General features: G+C 39.8%; 1 protein-coding gene across 1 annotated transcript; it reads right to left on the reverse strand.

The window, feature by feature from the left end:
- Position 1: 1 nt before the first annotated feature.
- Positions 2–15,201, reverse strand: slc2a12 (solute carrier family 2 member 12). Its single transcript, XM_030047329.1, has 6 exons — positions 15,081–15,201; positions 13,092–13,212; positions 7,685–9,001; positions 4,640–4,762; positions 3,626–3,758; positions 2–2,406 (listed from the first exon to the last, which is right to left on the reverse strand). The coding sequence occupies exons 2-6, from the start codon at positions 13,201–13,203 to the stop codon at positions 2,307–2,309; spliced, it is 1,785 nt and encodes a 594-aa protein (XP_029903189.1). The 5' UTR covers positions 13,204–13,212; positions 15,081–15,201; the 3' UTR covers positions 2–2,306.
- Positions 15,202–15,939: the final 738 nt, after the last annotated feature.

Raw genomic sequence — 15,939 nt, forward strand, 5'->3', positions numbered from 1 at the left:
AAATTGTACTGTGACAATGTCCAGTTTTGATCTTGGAATTGGGTATACAGGCGCTAGACACTGATCGAATAGCTGAAATTAACTCAATGAAGTAACCAAATCAAAACTGCAAAGACAGGCGAGTGGTAGTGCGTTTAATGCCATTTAACAGTATGTTACCTTTAAAAGAGGTCTGACAATCAAACAGTACTTGTGTCAGATTCCAAAGCAACATGAGGCAAATGGCAGTCTTCAAGAGTAACGCCAGTGGTTGGGTGCCTGAGCTGCACTGAAAATCCCCACAGCATACGTATGTCCAGCATGTACACACAGCATCTGCAGAGATCCTCCCTCTTCTTTTCATTTCATTCAAACAAGGAAAAGAAATGACAGAATGTAGGCATTTTAGATTGGAACCAAACTCAATCGTAGCTCCTTGCAGGCACTAACGTTAATATAGGGACATTGACAGCTGCACCTGGTCCTGGATCTGTGTATGGAAGCAACATGTATTTATGTAAGAAATCCGTCTGGCAGGGAGAACGTTCAAAGCTTGTCTTTCAAAAGTTTAAGTATATGAGGTAGAGCTTTTTGAACTGGTGTTTGCTATGGGATGTGAGATGCAACAATGTTAAGAATTTTGTATTTACAAAGGGAGAAGGAAGCACTGCATGGCTCTGGTGGCTCACACAACAGGTGCTCTTTAGTGGGGCAGGTAAAGGTCCATGTAGAAACAAAGTCCTGGAGGTCTTGCTTGATATCAATCTGTAAGTCTCAGTCTTCTTCAGGGACTGAGTCGATACACGTCGGTCTGTTTAGTTGCCTTGCTCAAGCAATCAAATAACTAATTTGCTTCATTCAAAGACGGAGTGCCTTAGTTTTTTTTTCCATGGTTGTCTGCATTACTTATAGACTGATATCAAGCAAGACTTCCAGGACTTTGTTTCTTAAGAATTTTGTATTTTCTATAAAAATAAAGGTTTACTGAATAAAACAGGTTACAATAGTGAAACTGTACACTGTGTTTTTGCTCTTTTCCAACCCTTGTCATTATTCTCTTTTTGTGCATGCAAATCCTAATAAGCTAAGTGACGCAACATCACATGAAATTACATCAAATGTGTTTCTATTCATTTCAATGTGACAGATGTAATTATTTCTACATTTTGTCACGTGATAAAAAAAAATTAGGTATGAAGAGCACGTTACAAATTGTGTGAACACATAATCGTTTCTCCTAAAATAAATTATTCCAAGAGTTAGTCAATTAAAACTATACTTTGGCATCACTGATACTTAAGTAAAAAGCATGTGAAAAGAATTCCATCAAACTACTGCAGTACCTACCTGTTACATCATCTACAAACTATTATTATTAAAACTGAGGAGTTCTGATAGTCTTGTCTTGATTGCAAGTTCCTACAAAATATGAGCCAAGAGTCATCAAGCTCCTCCCGAGTATTTTAATAAAGAAGCAAGATGAGGGAAGGCTCAAGGAAACACTTAAGACCATCATCCAAATACACCTTATTTCCTTGCCACCTACAAAATCTTGGAGGTTACAGTGTCTCTATTAACATGACTGTTTTGAGCAGTATTGAGTCTGATTACATTTGACAGTAAGAACACATTAAAATAAATTTAGAAATGGGGATTCATATGGGATCCAGCACCATACCAATGCAAGTGTTTGCATATTTTGTCACCTGCTGAGATTAGTATTTGGTTTCCAAATGCATCTTGTTTTTCTGATTGGAGTTCAATGCAGAAATCTTTTGCAACTGTTGATAACATTTCCAAGTTTCACTCCGTTGTAGCAAATCAGTTAGGGATGGTGAGTGTTCAGAAGATAAAATGAACATTGTGGAAAAGAAAATTGTAATCCAGCAAAAAGGAAAAATGTCTCCCGTCAGCATTGGACCTACAGTCATTCATAGAGAAGTGGAGGGAAGAAGGGAATTCATAAATCTGGTCATTGGCATTTCATGACTCCTTTTCAATGAGCAGGAGTGGCCCCTGAGCTATTCTCATTTGAGCAAAATTGCAAATACTTCAGCTATGTGTCCATTCTTTGACATATTTCTGTGTGCAGGCTTTACCATCCCTGTTCTCCATTCAGATGTGTAAAAAGGAGGAAGAGCACAATGGAGACAATAGCAACACAGCCAGCTGGAAATGGAGCTCTAACACACGTAGCCATTTGAAGGCAAGATGCTGTATGTGTCTCATACCCATCTCTAAACAGTATTCATGTCATTATGTCCTCCTTGGTCCTGGCCCTCAGGGTGCAGGTCTCTCCTCACGGTGCCAGGCACAGTAGTGATCTCTTATGCGAGTAAGCTGTTGGCTGGAGTCTCTGTGAACTTGCTGCTGATCCGCTTCTCCTGGGGCTGAACCCACCTACAGAATCTCGCTTTAAAATGCTTCCTGGGATGAAAAGGACAGATAAATGTGACCATGACATTGGATATTTCACATTATATAACAACAATTTTTAGAAATTTCTAATTAAAAAATAGGAGTGTGGATCAAGATGCAACATCCAGTGTTCTAATGTAATGGTGGTAATAGTGGGCTATAGTAGCCATTCTGATCCATACTCCTATCCAGAAAATGACAGTAATATTATTACATTATAACTGTGGATGTTGCCAAGCTTTCACTCCGATTGAGACTGGCCACTAGATACGTGTCTTACATGTTTCAGCATAAGTCAAGAGAACAGCAAGCAAAACTTTTGGATTCGCAAGCAAAAGTTTTTGATTCACATTTTAATCACAGATTTTATTTGCAATAAAACATTTACTGATTGCAGTGTAATTTTGCTGTCAAATCTATTTTTTGATTACAAATCTATTCCGTTTGCTTGCATAATAATAATAATAATAATAATAATAATAATAATAAAAATAACAAAAATTAAACAGACTCCATACTGGTCTATGTTTATCTTTTGTCTTCCTTTTTTTCTTCCTCACAAACATACAACTTCATCATAACATTAACTGTGTTGGAAGTTGAAATTCCTCTGGACTGAGTCTACAATGTGGATATCAAAAGCTTCACCCTGTGCTGTTTTATTCTTTTTAATGTTTTATTTTTATTTCAAATGTTCTTCTTTTTATTGTGAAGCACTTTGAGCTGCAGTTGTATGAAAGGTCCTATACAAATAAAGTTTTATTATTATTTATTTATTATTAGTTTCCAGAGTGGGTATGCTGGTTTCAGTTTAGATTTATTGTTTCAAAATGTTTAGTTTGAGCTGAGTTTTTCTTTGTGTCAGTACTGGTTTGAGTTAGTTTTTTTAGTCTAGTATGGGTAGGTGCTTGTCAGAGTAGGTATTCCAATCCAAACCCAACACTTTGTGAAGGCAGATGACTCTCAGTCATGTAAACGCCCCAGTCTCAACAAACTTACAACAATAAAAATGCTTGTTTACAAATTTGACCAAACTGACAAAGGCTAAAACTAAATACTTTTTCTGTATAATTAGTTTAGTTTAGTTAGTTTCATACATACACAATACTGTTTGTTAGTTTTTTTTTTTTTTTTTAGTTTATTTTTCTGAAGTCTCGTTTTTAATTTTTATTTCAGTTAACTAAAATGTTTTTTAGTTTTAGTGCACTATAGTAACATTGCCACTGACTTCTTAGCCAGTTCCTTGGATATCTGCTCCAGTGTGCGTCCCTTGGTCTCAGGGACACAGAGGATGATGAACACCAGCAGGACAAAGCTCATCGCAGCATACAGAAACATCACATTAGGAACGCCAATACTCTCTAGAAAAGGGACAACAAAGAGACATGAGCACATTCTCAGCTGGTGACAGTTCACCACAGTATCATATGAAGGACATTAGACACATCAGCTTTTGTAAGTAGTGGTACTAGTGTCGAAACAATGATTTGATTAGTCGATAAACCAAAAAAAGATCAATTATAATTTTGTTGACTGAGTGATTAATGGTTGTTTATGAAGCAAAAATACTAGTTCACAAATGCTAACATTTGTTTGCTTTTCTCCGATTTCTATCATTATAAATTTAATGCTTTCAGAATTTTATGGCTACTGATCAGATTTAAGCAGCAATTATAAGACCTTATTTTTGCTCTCTTCACTTATGGCCATTTCACATTATACTTTACAAAATGATTAATAACAAACATAATCGATAGACTATCAGTGATGAAAATCACTGTCAGTTGTAGGTGTAGGGGTACACGAATTTCATATCTTCACTAAAACCTTGTTTTCAGGTGCCTTTGATTAATTTCTGATGTGATGCACTCTTCCTTCACTCCTGAATTCATTCCTTTTTGACAGTCTCTCCATATGTTTTAATTCATTGTCTTATCTTGTTTTACTAATCTGTATTTCTAAATTTACATATCTTTTCTTTACATCTGTGTAAAGCACTTTGAATTGCCAATGTGTATGTAATGGGCTATGCAAAAGAACTTGCCTTGCTTAGGCAAAAATGAAAATTACAAAAAAAGCTGCCCCTTATAAAGTTCTATTGAGGTTAAAATGCTGTGTGCTGGTCTGCTGGTGAACTATTTCGCCAGTTTCCCTAGCTAATACAGCCAGGTCACACTGACATGAATCGCCAATTCAATAGGATAACTAACACAGATGAAGGTACATACACACACACACACACCTGTAATGGTGAGGAAGGTCATGGAAATGATCAGGTTGGTGGCCCAGTTGACAGCTGACACCACAGACACAGCCTTGCCCCTGACCCCCGTGGGAAAGATCTCACTGAGAACCACGTACACCACTGAGACATAAATGGAAAAACACAAACACATATTCAATTAGAAAGCAGGCTCTGGGTTGATATCACATGGTGTCTACAAGTGTCAGAAGGTTAAATGTACTTTTCAAGACTTTTTAAAGATAATATCTAATGACATATATGACTGATTTTTGGACATATAAGCTTTGTCCTACCCCATAAGCACTGCGTCTAAGTATAAACCTAAGTATTATGGTGTATACCACTTGGTCCAGAGGAAGGTTTTAGAAAGGAATATGACTGTTTTGAGCCTCTGATTTACTCAGAGGCTCAAAAGTAATTGGACCAACTATACATACCATACATAACTATAATTCTAAGGATTATATTCAATATTTGGAAGAAAATCCTTTGCAGTCTATGACTGCCTGAAGTCTGGAACCCATGGACAACATCACCAAATTCTGAGTTTCCTCCCTTGAGCTGCTCTGCCAAGCCTTTACTGCTGCTTCTTCAGCTGCTGTTGGTTTGTGGGTCTTTGGGCCTTCAGTTTGATCCTCAGCAGGTGAAAAGCAGCTCAGCTGGGTTGAGGTCTGGGGACTGACTTGGTCATTGAAGAATATTCCACTTGTTTGCTAACTCTTCACAGTGTGTTTTGGGTCACTGTCCATCTGAGTACTACGAAGCAGGTTTAGTGGGTTAGCGAGGTATGTTGAGTCTAAAGCCAGGCTTTCCTGTATCACGAAGGTGGCTCTCTTTTAACCCGGCTAGATCACCATGGTAACTTATGCTTAACTCATAACCTGTTCCCGACCAGGTTATGAGTTAAGTTTAACCCCACCCGGCTATAGAAGCAGCGCTATGTCACCCAGTTGAAATCACAAAGTAGGCTAATTTTTGTCCGGTGACTGGTGGCACATATGCACAATGCAGGTATACTATTAGTGGTGCACAGACTTCACGTTTGTTAGAAATATTAGCCTGATAGTGAACACAAAGCCTGGGGATGTTGAGCCTCCTTCGTAGTACAGCCCTCTGCACTGTGAAGTACCATCCTATCAGTTTTGTGGTATTTGGCTGAACGTGAACAGACAGTAGAGCCCTATAAACATCAGAATTCCTCCTGCTCCTTCCATCAGCAGTCACATCATCAATAAACACTAGTGAGCCAGTTCCACTGGCAGCCATACATGCCCATGCCATAACACTGCCTGCACCATGCTGGACAGATGATGTGCTCTGCTTTGGGTCATGAGCCGTTCATTTCATTCGCCACACTTTGCTCTTCCCATCATTCTGGTACAGGTTAATTTTCGTTTCATCTGTCCAAAGAACCTTGTTCCAGAATCAGGCAGGCTTTTTTAGATGTTTTTTGCTAAGTCTAATCTGGCCTTCCTGTTCTTGAGTCACACCAGTGAAAAGGCCACACCTGGCCATGAAACTGCAATTGTCCAATTGTTTTTGAGCCTCTGAAAATGGGGTGACAATGTAGAAAACTGGCTCTAAGTCCTAAAAGTTTAATGCCATATTTTTGTTCAACCCTTTAAATTAAATCTGAAAGTTTGCACTTCAATCATGTCTTGATCATTCCATTTCAAATCCACTATTATGAATATCATGTCACTGTCCAAATACTTATGGACATAACTGTAGGAATTTGGATAAAGCAGATAAAATATTGGTTGAAATCAAGACCTCATAAATTGAAATTTTTGATTTTAATGACTTAAAAGAAGTAGTTCAACCATTCTGAAAATGTGATATTACCATATATTTCACATGTCCCCTAGCTGACAATGTCATGACTGTCAAAAAAAATGATTGTTTTAGGTTATACAGGTGTATTGAATAAAGTGGCCACTGGATGTAATTAACCACCTTAATCTATCCAATAACAAAGAGAGGGAGATAGCACAACTGCTACCCTACATAACAGCTATCTTTTTTTAAAGACAGCTGTAAACGATCTCTTTAAGGCCTTATATTTGAACTGAATCTATTCTATGACCTCAAGACCTGCAGGATATAGGTCAGGTTTGACAAGTTGACATACATGGAAAACACTGACCTAGAATGTATAAGCTACTTATGGTTGTTTACGATTGTAGTTAAAAACCTTCAAATCTGGGGTCATTCAGTGTAAATCTTGGGCATCAGGGTTTTCCAATGTGCACTTCATATAAGTCTGTTATACTGTAACCACAGTGGTACTCTGTACCTCTACGTAATGTATGTGTAGTGTAATAAATTACCTGTACCAAATACATCATGGAAAATTCTTCATACAGTCTCTGACAGTGAATAGAGGTACAAAATGCCTGCATGTTCTATACCAGAGACAGGCAGCAGAGTGCCATGGAGGGCCAAGAGTATGGAGCTTTGAGTAGACTGTCGAGTGCAGTGGAAGTTGTGCTTAACAGTGAAATGAGTTCAGTGTTTGTTTGGAATGAAAACATGCAGACTTATAGTACTCCACCACGTGTGGTCGTTAATCCCTGCCTGCACCAACTGGTAAACAAGTCTGACAACGCAATGACACAATATATTAAACATGTAAATTGTATGCGAATGTGGGCTAGCTGAAATGCAGACAAAGCATTCTTATCTCAATGAGACTGCATTTGCAGTCTCATCCAACAGCAAAGAGAGGGGTGTGGCTCACCTCCACTGTCTTTAGTTTTCAAACATTAAGTCATGTTACACAATAACCTCCTCCCTCACTACAACTCTTCTTCCCCTGTCCATCCCCCTCTATAAAAAATGCCAAAATCCTTGTCATGCTGAAAAGGAAGGAAAGGAATACAAACACAACTTCTTATGGCAAAACAGCAGGGACCTCCCTGACTCAGCTTGACAAGATACAAATTTTGATTCGACAGATGATGAACTTTCATGTACATTCACTCGTGTGACCATAACTTCAGCAATCAGTGAGTGAATGGGTTTGTTTGAGTGTGTTCTTACTGGGGCCGAGGCTAATGGAGAAGGCTGCCACGTACACCAACAAGCTGATCAAAGACACCCACTTCAGTGAGGATGACATCTCCACAGGAGTCCTCTCTCTTCCTGATTTCCCAATCTCATCATCCTCTCTGTTAGTGTTCAGCACCTTCCACCTCAATGCCTCTGCTTCCTCAATTTCCCACTGGCTGGGGAAGGAAGTGGTCAAAATGTAACTGTTGTCCATTCCTGGCAAGGTACTGTTTGAATCCCACACCTTCTGGGTTTGGTTTAGTCCAGACTGGCTCTGACAAAGGCTAGTGAGGTGGGTCTGGCTTTGCAAGGTCACTGCCCCCAGTGTGGCTAATGACAAAGCCATAGCGACAGCACCCAAACACAGGAAGCTCTTGGGTCCCAAACGGTCAACAAACATCACAGCAGGGATGGTGCCCGCCACTTTGACTACTCCGAACCCCGTGGAGGCCAATGTTGCAGCAGCATCACTGTTGAAGCCAACGCTGCGGAGGAGTGGTGAGGCGTAAGACAAGATGTTGGGCTGCCCGGTTGCTTGCTGGAGAAACACCAAGGCCACACCTGTTAGCAAGCGTGAGCGCAGGTTGGCTTTGGCACTAAACAGCTCCCAGAAACCATGCTCTGCTTCTGCTTTAAGCCCTGCCTGGATGTCTCTGAGTTCAACCTCCACATGCTCCTGAATTCCATTCCTCAATCTGGCTAAGACCATTCTGGCCTGCTCGGCTTTGCCCTGGGCCACCAAGAAGCGTGGACTGGGTGGGAGGAGCAGAAGTACAGTCATCTGCAGCAGCGCCGGGGGGATCACTAGTCCAAATGTATACCTCCAGCCGTGGGGCAAGGCAGCAAAGGCATAACTACAGCTGAACCCCAACAGTACACCCAACACCAGCATCAGCTCATACAACGTCACCAGCAGGCCCCTCCTCTCCCGCGGTGAAATCTCTGCAATGTACAGACATGCTGCTGTCCCTGACAGCGCAGTTCCCATGCCGACGACAATCCGGCCCAGTGTCAACGCAGCTAGCGAGGTGACAGCAATAAGCACGACAGTCCCGCCAACCACCAGGGCAGCGCTCAGGAGCATAGAACAGCGGCGGCCATAGCGGTCCAGAAAGGGGCCTCCCACCAGGCATATGAGAAGAGCACCAAGCAAGTGGGCGCTGACCAGAAGTTCTTGTTCCCGGCAGGAAAGGGAGAGGAGACCCCGCAGCTGAAGCAGGACCCCAGAAGTGAGGCCCATTTCGTAGCCAAGCATCAGGCCACTCAGAGACGCCGTGACAGCTGCTCCCACCACCAGCCAGCTGCAGCCTGCAGGGAGACAGTGCAAAAGAGCTCTTTTAGAGGGAATATCTACAATGTATCTCTCCTTAAAATTTTTCTTACCCATTTCATGAGAAAACACTCAATCATCATCCAAATCTTGAGTTTTTACAGGTCCACAATAATATACCGACCTTGCCCACATCAGTCTTTAAAGATCTTGTCTTTTCCCTTGCCTTTTGTGAAGCAAGTGAACGTGCATTATCCCTGGGTGTTTTCACTGAGAAGTAGCCAAAGAGTGAAACTAACATACTTAGGAGTCCTTTACATTTTCTGCACTGGGCCTATTACAAACTATACTCAGATTAATTGACAAGGGCTTCACACAGAGAACAAAAGATATAGTGCATTGCCACTGTGGACTGAAGTGATCCCACGCTGAACTACTGAGTGAGAATGTGGCTTGGTTCTGTGGATTTTTGTCCTTCCATGTGAACCTATTTGTGCAACAGCAAAATCTGTAATCTATGTTGTAATCTGGGACCATTACGAAACACCATATGTTATTCAGCAAACATATGTGGATATCATTAGTCTATAAGAATTTCTTTCTGCTGTCTTGCTGACCATTTAAACTGGATCTGTTGAGAGCGGAATGTGCGACATGTGACATAATTTGCTTAGCTGGTTATCAGTATCATAAACTTGTGTTTTTTTTCTCTTTCATTACACATTAGTTTTGAAGCAAGTAGAGTTTAAGGTGTGGCAATGAGGCTTAAGAACATCCAGTGATTAGTGATTAGCCATATTCTCCCAGTTCACACCCACTAGGTGGTGCTTAACGCACTCCAGAGAGTGGAGGAGAGGGGCAGATAAGGCTCAAGATAGTGTATGTGAAACACCTTTGCTGAGATAAGATCCCAATTATGAGTATTACAGGTTACACTAATATACCCATTTCCCACTCTTCACATGTAAAAATGATTACTGATAAAGACCACTTCAGTAACCTTCTCCTGACATGTATGATCAAATAGAATAGCCACTGAAAAAGAGATTTCCCTTATTCTGGTCACTTTAGCTTGTTTCAAGCTAGTGACTTGGGAAACTATTCTTCAAAGCATTTTCAAGCCCCTCTGTTGGTAAAACTCCACCATGCTTAAATGATTTTGTACAAGACACTGAGCGCCTACCAGGTGCAGGGGATTGTTCTGTAGCTGACTCTGCAAGTGCTTCTTTAAGACACAAGCACCTGCAGCTATCTTGTTTGATCTGCTGCAGTTCTGTCTACCTGGCTATGCTTGCCAGCATAATGACTGAAATTATAATTGTCAGTTTTGGACAATATGTATTTTTTGTTCTACATGTTCTGCATATATGTCATTAGGTGCTCATTCATTTACAGCCTAAATTGCAACAATTCTCAAAAAAAGGAAAGCCTTAGCAAAGAGGTCTGTGTGGGCAGGGGAGAGAATTACAGTTTAAAGCGATAGGGCAATCAGCCAAAGATAGAGGAAAGAGATATGATGACAGAAAACTGCTGACTTGATTTACGGTACGTGGAGGCAGAGGTTTCTTAGCAAATCACTCAGACAGTATGATGTCAGAAAGAGAGAGAAAAAAAAGATTTCAAGGAATTGCACGACTTAAGTCCTGGCTTGTCCACAGGTTTCAGTCCTGTAGCTTTTCCCCCCAACTGTGAGGTCATCTTAACAATGCTGACTGAGCACAATTCACAGGTCACAAGTTCACAAAAAGAATGTTGAGGCAATCTTGTAAACCATTTTGTGTGTGTGTGTGTGTGTGTGTGTGTGTGTGTGTACAGTACATGTGTATGTGTGAGTGTCTACTGCTTTGTGTTGTGAGTCAATAGACAGGACACTGTTGTTAGCAGGTAGATAGAAAAAGAACACAGGATTAGATAAAAAAAAAATTGATTAGATTAATAATCACACACACACATATCCAAGTATCTAGTAACACGTTGTTTTTTTTTTTCAACAAAATTGATTATCCCTGTTTTATCACTGGCATATTTACAGGATCTTCATGTAAGAAAGTCATAAATCCCAATAATTATTAATGATAATTGTTCCACAGCATATTGCTGTTGACACTTTGACACAGTGACAAATATCTTTGCTTGTTGTGTTGGGAATTAAGGTCAGTGTCCAATATGAATCAATCATGTATTTAAATAAGGGTTTAAACAAGTTTTGTTTTGATAATCTAAATACTTTACTTTTCTACATTTTTCAGATAAAAGCACTTGTCCTAATGCTTACACCACTCTTTACTGTTCTTCTTCTAATTTAATTAACATTGCATAACGCTAAAAAAAAAAAAAAAAAAAACAGGCACAGCTGCACACTAAATCCGGGGCGACATGGGGCGATAACTTCAAAAGTTATTTGCATTGAGGGCTGCACCCCACCATCTTACCCAATCCTTTTCCATTCTATGTCATTATGTAATCACAAGTTCAAAAGTATGCTGGCTATCTTTAATTGTAATGCTCTCATAATTACATGCTTTTAAATCATTTCATTCAGATAATGGTGCAAGACATTTTTATACAAATAAACCTCCATTCTGGGGATTGCACACTGATTACCACTTTGAAAAAGCATGCAACTGAAAATGACTTGTGACAAACCCTGCTGATTATCATGGACACCAGTGGAAGGTTATATGGACAATGGGTTGAATTCAGTGAAGCTCTCTACAGTTAGCTTAACCGTCCTGTTATGTTCAAATTTATGAACATCTTTTATGTTTGAGGTCAATTTGACCCCTGCAGTTTAAACCTCCACAAAATTATTATAACTAAAATTGTTACCAAAGTTTATGAGTCAAGTACTTTATGTTTCTTTGTTGACGACCTAAATAGCCCTTTAAATAAAACATAACACCCCCCACCCCCACTTATACATCCAGTATAATATATATATGTATATATATATGGAAAAATATGCAAATCACCATAAAATCTCACTGATTGACCTAAAATTGGAAAGAAATATTAATTTTTGGTGTTTTAATGGCTTTATATTATTTCTAAGTACAGATTTTTGTTATTTATAACCGATGCGTTACAAAGTGTGCACAGGACATCGAAAACGTATCATCATGTGAATTTCATGTTTACCCGGTAGTACCCATTAAATTAGGAGAAGTCATTAAATATGAAGCCAAAAAAAATGATGTTAATCATTTATTTAGAGACGTTAAACACTGGCTGTCAAATTGACCCCAAACATAATAGGAGGGTTAAACAACATAGAAGAACACTGTTTTTGTATTTTAGCTATGCACGTGCAAGGATTTTAAGTGATTAGTTCAAGTCAACTGTAAAGCAAATCAATATTACAGAGCAGAATTTTCAAACCACCTAGCTTAGCTTTGCCTATGTCCAGCACCACTCTGGCTGTATTTTTGCTGGAAATGCTTTTGCGTAAGACCAGATGCCAGTCAAAACAAGCCCTGCAGGTCATATCAAAAAAAGGATGTACAACAGTCAAATTAAATTTGAGTATTTAACAGTGTAACAACTCCCACGGCACATGCAGTACTGCTGCCTTGGGCTATGCATGGCAGCCTGTGGTCATTCATTCACACTCAGTCAGTCATATACATTTAGCGGTACGCATGCACAGTACGCACCATTGCTCTGCACGGTTTCATGCTTGTTATAGCGACAAACAAATTGCAATCATCAACGTGTGACATATTCGCACGACTATACTAAGGTCAGGATGACCAAAACACATACATGATAGCATAATATGGGTTAATCATTAATCAAGCACCACGCTAAATAGGTTTTCTTTTAGCATGGATGATTATTGTTTTTGTATGGCAGGTAATTACTATACCAGACTAGCAATTCAAGATATTGACTTGAGGATAGTGAAGTTCTAGGGAAGTGTTTATGGAAACTCAGAGGTGCGAGTAGTGTGTGCCATTTGTAGGGAAAAGAGTTGCAGATATCAAAAGTAGATTAACAGGTACCCCCTCCCGATAGGTTCAAATTAAATATGTGAAGTCTAACCAAAACAAAATGCAGCTTTCTTGGTTGAAAAAAGAGCTATCTTGAACTGTTTTTTTCTGGATGCGTTTGTGACAGTCATGTGGTTACCTGAGCTTTTTGGCAGCACCAGTTTTTGGGCCTCATTTCCTTGGGGCTCATGGTAAGAGGGATTGCCTGGCAGGGCAGCGTCGCTCTTCTCTCTGCTGGCGTCCATCATCATCCGCCACCTCTGACAGCACACACAGTTGGACACACACACACATACAAAGAATCATAAACTAGTCTGTAAAAGTAACATGCAAACACACGAATGAAACCCTTGCATATCTTATACAGTAGGACATGCACCCTTAGGCGTGTATGCAAATTAAAGTAAATCCTACACATCTACCAGGGCCAGTCAACTGAACAGCCTGCAGTTCCCAAGACAGCTTTCTTACAACCTAAATTGTTTGGACTTTTTGAAGAACAAGCAAAAATATAACAAACTGAAGAAATTCAGAATGAAAGGTCTCTGGCTTTGAAATAAGCTCTTGGGTTTTGTTGTGTTATAACCTTTTGACAGACTGCCTCCTGGCGAGGTTGCATATATTATTTATTTATACATATAAGAATGTCAATGACGAATATCAATCACTCAAAGTAATGTACTTTAAGGCAATCAATGTATGGCTGAAAGAGATAAATGATGTACACCAAGTAGATAATTCCTTGGTGTGAAGCAAGCATTCAACTGCTAAAGAAACAACAATTGTCACAGATAATCATGTCATCTCAGAATGCTGCAAGTCAGCAATCAGCCTCCCTATATGGCACACCTTTACCATGTGTATGAAAATCTAGCACAGCCAGCAAAACCAGAAACCACAAAACACTTTTTCACTTTTTCAGAACAGACTGATTTCACAATGCTGCCATGTCAATCCCAAATTTAATTAAATGACATATTGGGCAGTTCTTCTAGAGGAAAAGCCTCCTGTTGTTGAGGCATGCAGGAGGTGGAAATGCACTTTCTGCTCTGTGCTCCAGAGTGTCTCATAAAGACTCAATGATGTTTAAAGTTGGTGCTTTTGGGTGGCCATGTAAGGCATGTGACTTCATCCTGGTCTTCATGAAGCCACTCATAAAAATTGTTTAGCAATTTGCATGGAGACATAATCATTTTAAATACAAACAGCTCAAACAAGCTTGATTCCAAAAGAGGAATAATGCATTCTAATGGGGGGTGAATCCTATGGAAAAGGGCAGGTCTATGTCTTCAAAAGTAAGATGACAGCACTCCCAGTGCTGGGAATGCTGGCTCAGGGTTCAAGATCTAATATTGTTCACTCCAGGCGATACCTATCTGTGCATTGACCCTGGATACAGCAATTTTACAAATGGCAGTCATAATACCAGCAGTCTGAAGCAAACAGTGCGTAGTTGCCTCCTAGCATATCAATCATTAGGTAACAGGTGACTGATGCACTACTTGAGCTGTGTCAACTCAGCCTCTTGACAGCTCTCGTTGTCAAAACTGTTTAAATCTGATAAACAATGCTAAGTGACACGAAATTAACAATACAATGAATTCTTCCAATCAGGATTACAAAATTAGCCAAATAACTGTCTAAGACATCATGATGATAGTGATATGAATCAGTAAAACAAAACCTTTCTGGCTTATAAACAGACCTTTGATTAAGTCATTAATGATGATAATTGCTAATGATAATAATCGTCATAAGGTATTTTGTAACAACTGCAATTTTATCCGTTATCATCGGAGAGATCTGTGTCAAAGTCCTTTTCCTTTTTTGGGTTATTTTGTCTACCCCCTGCAGGTTCAAGCCTTTAGCTTAAAATGCAGCTTAAAGGTCACAGAGACTGCAAGCTGACAGAAAAAATGAGCACCAATACACTCTGAGGGTTTGTCAACTTGTTCGTTTCTTTTTTTTAATAATTGCTACAGCAAAAGTTAACAGCCTTCTTGAGGGCGCTGAGGTCAAGCAGGTAGTGAGTAAAACGTTTCTCGCTACGGCGTCGTCGCTTGCAAAATTCCTAGAAAAGTAGGCTATACGACACAGTGTGAATGATGTGGAGTGACGCCGTCCCTACCTCACGCCCCTCGCTGTACTGCTCCTGGTTCTGCTGTGAACTTATATTTCTCTGTGTCGGTCCATTCGCGTTTCTTCTCCAAACTTCCCTTGCTGCTCTCTTTCCCAGGTCTCCAGCGACTCCTCGGCTCGTGCCCGTGCATGGCGCTTGTTTTGGAAAGGCATTTGTTTGTCCCCGCCCACTTCTCTCGGAAGCACCAATAGGAAGCTCCCGCCCGGCCCTTTCATTTTGCTGAGCTCTCAACAATCTAACCTGTAGGCTAGTGTACTACAGGTTATGTCATATTAAAAGAAAAAATACATAAATAAAAGGGGGCAGTGATGAAACACACAGGGCAATTTTTTGCCTGTCTGTGGTCTGAAAATAAATAAAGACCTATAATTATGTAATGAATTGTGTAATTTAAACCACCTTCTAGGTGCTACATATAAGCTATACCCTATATAACGTGGTTACAACATACAGTGGAAATAGTAACTGGGGTACTGCTCCTAGAAAAAAAAAAAAAAAGATATTTAATGATGCATACTCTTACACATTACAAAATGGTGAGACAGGTGAGTAAAGGTGGGCTTATCCTTGATTACAAAAAATTTGGGGCTGTAACTTCTCTAGCCAGACAGATAATATATAAAAACATGCCACATTCTGAGTGTAAATACAGCAATCCTGGTGCGACAGTGAATACCTTCCACGCTGAACATCCCATGTTGCTGTGGCTTCTCTATAATGTCCATATATGAAAAATAGTAATTAAAATGTAAAAAGCCACTGGCAGTCATTCAAGGAGATGATAGTGATGATATGTCAGAAGTGACTTGTTAACCACTGGCTGGCCCAGCATTTTAGAGGCCATAAT

Source organism: Myripristis murdjan, chromosome 24 (genome assembly GCF_902150065.1).
Source record: "Myripristis murdjan chromosome 24, fMyrMur1.1, whole genome shotgun sequence".
Lineage (NCBI taxonomy): Eukaryota > Metazoa > Chordata > Actinopteri > Holocentriformes > Holocentridae > Myripristis > Myripristis murdjan.

What these genes read in the sequence shown, in the direction of transcription:
- slc2a12 (XM_030047329.1), bottom strand. Translation starts at nt 13,203, where the DNA reads ATGATGATGGACGCCAGCAGAGAGAAGAGCGACGCTGCCCTGCCAGGC. An exon ending in CTCCATTAGCCTCGGCCCCA is followed by an intron (nt 4,763 to 7,684) that starts GTAAGAACACAC and finishes TTTATGTCTCAG; the next exon opens with TGGTGTACGTGGTTCTCAGT. An exon ending in GACCTTCCTCACCATTACAG is followed by an intron (nt 3,759 to 4,639) that starts GTGTGTGTGTGT and finishes TCCCTTTTCTAG; the next exon opens with AGAGTATTGGCGTTCCTAAT.